The 6,076-nt window shown below is 40.2% G+C and overlaps 1 protein-coding gene across 1 annotated transcript in view; it reads right to left on the bottom strand.

Moving 5' to 3' along the window:
* Positions 1-6,076, bottom strand: part of RAP1GAP2 (RAP1 GTPase activating protein 2) — a 145,985-nt gene that overhangs the window by 55,738 nt on the left and 84,171 nt on the right. The window contains exon 9 of the mRNA XM_007937578.2: positions 1,269-1,352. Within this exon, the coding sequence (XP_007935769.1) occupies positions 1,269-1,352 (84 nt within the window). The remainder of the gene's footprint in view (positions 1-1,268; positions 1,353-6,076) is intronic.

Genomic DNA, 6,076 nt, shown 5'->3' with positions numbered 1-6,076 from the left:
CCTCACTGCCATCAAGTCAATTCTGACTAATAGTGACCCCCTCCCCCACCTTGGGTTTCCAAGGCTGTAAATCTTTACAGAAGTAGATTTCCCCATCTTCCTTCCACAGAGTGCCTAGGGGGTTTGAACCACTGACCTTCTGGTAGTAGCCAAATCCTTTATCCACTACATAACCAGGGCTCCTTATGCTATTAAAGGTGATGAAAAAATTTGGAAACAGGTAGTGGTGATGTACAAGATGGGGAATGTAATTAATATCACTGAATTACACACATAAAAATGGTTAAAATGGGAAATGTTTTGTGATATAGATGTCACCACAATAAAAATTTAAAAAAAAAAATTTGTCCTCACAACTAGTCATTTATCCATAGTGTGCCTCACAGCAAGCGTCCCATGGAACATATTTTGAGAAACATTATTCTAGCCAGCTAACTAACTCCAAAGCTGCATGTAGATACTACAAGAGACAGAGGGTGAGCAGTGGACACTGGTAAAGTTTTAACCACTGGCTCTCCAAAGAAGGAAAACAGAAGCCCTGATGTTTGCCGATCATTCCCACCGTGGCTGATTCCAACCTGACTCACTGAACGCAAAGTTGGGAAGAGAGACACACAATTGGCTCTGACATACTATGAAAGTTGAGGAGAAAAAGTGACCTCCCAGCTAGAAGAATGGTGAAGGAGAAAGCAGCTTGCACTGATCCGTTTTGTCTACCTATTCTGATTGTTCTTGTGACCAATAGCCCACAGAGAAATAAAAGCTGAGGTTGTTGTTGAGCAGACGCCTTTGAGTCATGAGCAACTCATGGTGTACATACTTAGAAGGAACCTTGCCCATCCTGTGTCATCCTCACAGTCACCGACACGTTCAAGTGCATTATTATGGCCACTCTGTCAATACACCTCACCAAGGGTCTTCCTCCTCCTCACTGGCTCTATTTCACCAAACAAGAAGTCTTCCTCTAGCAATTGATCCCTCCTGATGATGTGTCCAAAGCAAGCAAGTCAGACAATGATAAGCTAAGGTATCCAGACAGAACCAGAATATACTGTAGGAAAACCTACACTCCCTTTTTGTGAGAAGTGGCCTACCTTGAAGATTCTGCCACCCTCGTTGTAATTTATACTTTAAATGTTAATAATCATGTTAAGAATGTTTAAAAACCTAGGGCATTGCCTCTACGGTTGGGGTGGGGTTTTCAGAAAAAAGAGTCCTCAATGAGACTCTATGGGATATAGTGACCAATATGGATTCTTGGTACTTACTTGTCTGGCTTTTTGATAAATGACACCAAACTTGAATGTGTTGTTGACATCATGTTCATCATAGGACACAATCATTTGGGAGGCCTGGAAAACATGAAAAGAAAAAATCAGATTGCTTGTTAACTTGAAGGCATGTATGGAAGCAAATGGAAAGGAAAGAAGATCATTTAGGTAGAGACTGTGCCCCTGAAATGAAACAGACATACACATGAAGAGAAAGAACGGAAAAGAAGTAGATGGTTAAGATGCTACTCCAAAGGGCTTAGTTAGGTGCCAGCACCTGGGCTTCCCCGAGCAGTAGCCAAACCTCTGAGTCACCCATTCCATTTCCATCCAGAGAAGTTGGCCAAGGCTTGGGCACACAGGGAATCCAGCAGAACTCAGGGTACTGACTTACTCCAATGTTTTATCTGTGGTGTGAAAAGCGAAGTCAGGAACCTAAGAACTGTCAGCAAGGTTGATTCTAATTCTAATTCCACCTCTACTCAGCAGTGATTCTGAGCAAGATGCTGCTCCCAACCATTCAAGCCCCTCATCAGTGATTTCATTATGGGGTGTGGTGAGGTCTGCATCAGGTGACACTGTCAGAGGGGGTGGTACCAAAATGATTGTCTATGAAATTTTTGTGCAGTGTTTCAGCATCAATTTATTATTTTTTACAAAAATATCTCTGTAGTTAGTTGTAACAACAAAAACATTTTTCATAAGCCCAGCTAACATGTATCAATATACCTGCAAGGCTAAAACTCTATGCAAATTTATTTTTTGAACCACCCAATGCACTCCAGTCAGAGCTTTCATTATTATTCAATTAAAACAATGCTTTGAACCACGTGGTTTCCTCTGCACATGCTACAAATATGTGCTATTCTTTTTGTTGCTGCTGGTACTTTTGTAGTTGCTAATTCTGTCAAATTTTCTGGTGTTTTAGCCACAATACTAAGGTAATTCATATCTGTGAAGCTAAATCAGTAGGTTTTTTGAGAATGAAGTAGTGATTAAAAGAAGAAAAATAGAGGCTTCCACTCAATTATTAATAATGTTATAATGAATAATGTAATTCAATGTAGAGTTTACAAAATAATTTTGTTGTTAGTATTTATATAATCTAAGAAATATTACATTTAAACAATTTGCAACTGTATCACATATTATTCTACGATTAAATTAATAATAAACATTACTCAAGATTCTGTACATTCTGGTATGGGAGGAAGTCCATGGGTGGGAGGATTACAGCACGAGTTATTACACTGGGTGGCATCAACATTTGTTGATTTTATTGACTGCTACTTCTGGGGGCATTGATTGTGGGTCCAAGCAAAATGAAATTCCTGACAATTTCAATCTTTTCTCCATTTATCATGATGTTGCTTTTTGGTCCAGTTGTCAGGATTTTTGTTTTCTTTATGTTGAGGTATAATCCGAACTGAAGGCTATAGTCTTTGATCTTCATCAGTAAGTGCTTCAAATCTTCTTTACTTTCAGCAAGCAAAGTTGTGTCATCTGCATATCTTGGGGTGTTAATGATTTTTCCTCAAATTCTGATTCCTCGTTCTTCTTCATATAGTCCAGCTTCTCGGATTACTCACTCAGCATACAGATTTAATAAGTATGATAAATGGATGAAACCCTGATGCACACCCTTCCTGATTTTAAAGTATGCAGCATCCCATTGTTCTGTTCAAACAACTGCCTTTTGATTTATGTACAGGTTCCTCATTAGCACAATTAAGTGTTCTGGAATTCCCATTCTTTGCAATATTATACATAATTTATGATTCACATAGTCGGAAGCCCTTTCGTAGTCAATAAAACACAAGTATACATCTTTCTGGTATTCTTTGCTTTCAGCCAAGGTCCAACTGACATCAGCTATAATATCCCTTGTTCCACATCCCCTTCTGAACCTGGCTTGAATTTCTGGCAGTTCCCTGTCTACGTACTGCAGCAACTATTTTCAACATTAATATTATTAATGTTAATATTATTAATAATATTAAAATTATTGTTTGATAATTTCCACATTTTGTTGGATCACCTTTCTTTGGAATGGGCACAAATATGGACCTCTTCCAGCCAGTTGGCCAAATAACTGTCTTCCAAATATCTTGGCAAAGAACAGTGAGGGCTTCCAGCGTTGCATCCGTTTGTTGAAACATCTCAGTGGGTATTCCATCAATTCCCGGAGGCTTGTTTTTTGTCACTTTCTCAGTACAGCTTGGACTTCTTCCTTCAATACCACCCACTCATGAGCACATGCCACCTCCTGAAATGCTTGAACATCGACCAATTCTTTTTGGTACAGTGACTCTGTGTATTCCTTCCATCTTCTTTTGATGCTTACTGCATCATTCAATATTTTGCCCATAGAATCCTTCAATATTGCAACTCGAAGCTTGAATTTTTTTCTTCAGTTCTTTCAGCTTTGATCTGCTAACTACAGGTCTTTGCACATTTCATTATAATATTTCACTCTGTTTTCTTAAGCCATCCTTTGAAATCATCTGTTCAGCTCTTTTACTTCATCGTTTCTTCCATTTGCTGTAGCTATTCTCCATTTAAGAGCAAGTTTCAGAGTCTCTTCTGACAATCATTTTAATCTTTTCTTTCTTTCCTGTCTTTTTAATTACCTTTTGCCTTCTTCATATACGATGTCCTTGATGTCATCCCATAACTCATCTCATCTTCAGTCATTAGCGTTCAATACATCAGATCTATTCCTCAGATGGTCTCTAAATTCAGGTGGGACATATGCAAGATCGTATTTTGGCTCTCGTGGACTTGTTTTAATTTTCTTCAACTTCAACTTGAACTTGCATATGAAAAAATGATGGCCCATTCCTGGCTCCTGGCCTTGTTCTGACTGATGATATTGAGATTCTCCATCATCTTTCCCCAGATGTAGTTGATTTGACTCCTGTGTATTCCATCTGGCCAGGTCCACGTGTATAGTCACTGTTTATATTGTTGAAAAAAGGTATTTGCAATGACTAAGTCATTGGTCTTGAAAAATTTTTTCACGTGGTCTCCAGCATCTTTCCTATCACCAAGGCCATATCTTCCAACGACTGATGCTTCCTTGCTTCCACCTTTTGCATTCCAATCACCAATAATTACTGATGCATCTTCATTACATGCTTGGTCAATTTCAGACTGCAGGAATTGGTAAAAATCTTCAACCTCATCATCTTTGGCATCAGTGGTTGGTGCATAAATTTGAGTAATAGTCATATTAACTGGTCTTCCTTGTGGGCATATGTGTATTATCCTATCACTGACAGCACTGTAGTTCAAAATAGATCTTGAAATGTTCTTTTTGACAATGAATATAATGTCATTTCTCTTCAATACCAATCCATTTCAGCTCCCTAATGCCTAGGACATTGACCTTTATGTGTTCCGTTTCATTTTTGACAACTTCCAATTTTTCTAGATTCATACTTTCTACAGTACACATTCCAATTATCAATGGATGTTTGCAGCTGTTTCTTCTCATGTTGAGTTGTGTCCCATCAGCAAATGAAGGTCCCAAAAGCTTCACTCCATTCACATCATTAAGGCCAGCTCTTCTTGGGGAGGCAGCTCTTCCCCAGTCATATCTGAGTACCTTCCAAATGGAGGGGTTCATCTTCTGGCACTGTATCAGACAATGTTTCACGGCTATTCATAAGGTTTTCAGTAGCTATTTTTATTCAGAAGTGGACCGCCACATCTTTCTTCCTCGGCTGTCTTAGTCTGAAAGCGCCACTGAAGTCTTCCCACTAAGGGTGGCCCTGCTGGTATCTGAAATACTGATGTCGAAGCTTCCAGCATCACAGCAACATGTAAGCCACCACAGTGGGACAAACTGATAGACAAGTGGCTCTCTCAACCTGATGGATAGAATCTGTTTAGAATTGGTTCCATTTCTTGAGAGAACCCTAAGACATCCTCTGCAATAAAAGGAGAGATGCAGCCATGCATTATGCTAAGGGAAGAATAAATCGGCGTGAGTTGTTGGCTGGGATACAAAGCCAATTTTGGCGACCACTCATTGTGAGGCTCTCAGTGGCTGGAGGTAATGAACATTTCTCAGTCCCCACAGTGAGAGCACTGCTGCAGACCTGGGAGGAAGCCCTCCACTCCCACCTGGGATGAGTCAAAGGGGAGGAACAGCTGCCCTGCCAGAGAGAGGCACCAGGCCATGGAGACCTTCCAAGGAACATTCTAAACCCTGAGAATTTTAAACACACACACACACACATATATCCCAGCCAGATTAATGTCCTAGCTGGACTAAGCAGTCCCTCAAATATAGAAAACATGAAAATACAGCTGCTGCTGTTCCGTTATTACCAGGGCCAGCAGCTTGCCAAGTTATGGAGAGAACGACGCAAATGAACATCATTTGGTTCTCTCAGTGGATATGATTTGACAACAAAAATTGCCAAATTTGTAGTTAAGTTAGGCCGTTATGATGGGGTTGTAATATTTGATTAAACCTCACCAATTCAGCTTTAATTATAAAGGGGAAGTCAGTCTGATGAAAGAAAATGTTCAGGGGAGTGCAGCATATTACTGGAAGTGCCGATAGACATTCAAATGGCTAGGAAGAGGCGTGTGCACAGAGACGGGCTTTGGCACCTGCTCTGTTCAGGGGAGGACTCTGCTATTAACTCATCAACTGCATCTGGATCAATGGTATTGTTAGCTGCTGTCAAGTCAGCTCTGAGTCACAGCAACTTCGTGGGTAACAGAGCAAAAGGGTGCCATCCACTCCACCATCGTTGGTAACAGAGCAAAAGGGTGCCATCCACTCCACCATC

The sequence above is a fragment of the Orycteropus afer genome, unplaced genomic scaffold (assembly GCF_000298275.1).
Source record: "Orycteropus afer afer isolate SDZICR_OR568_19922 unplaced genomic scaffold, OryAfe1.0 scaffold00042, whole genome shotgun sequence".
NCBI lineage: Eukaryota > Metazoa > Chordata > Mammalia > Tubulidentata > Orycteropodidae > Orycteropus > Orycteropus afer.
Note: the sequence above shows the minus strand (reverse complement) of the source record. Positions and strands in the feature narration are given on the sequence as shown.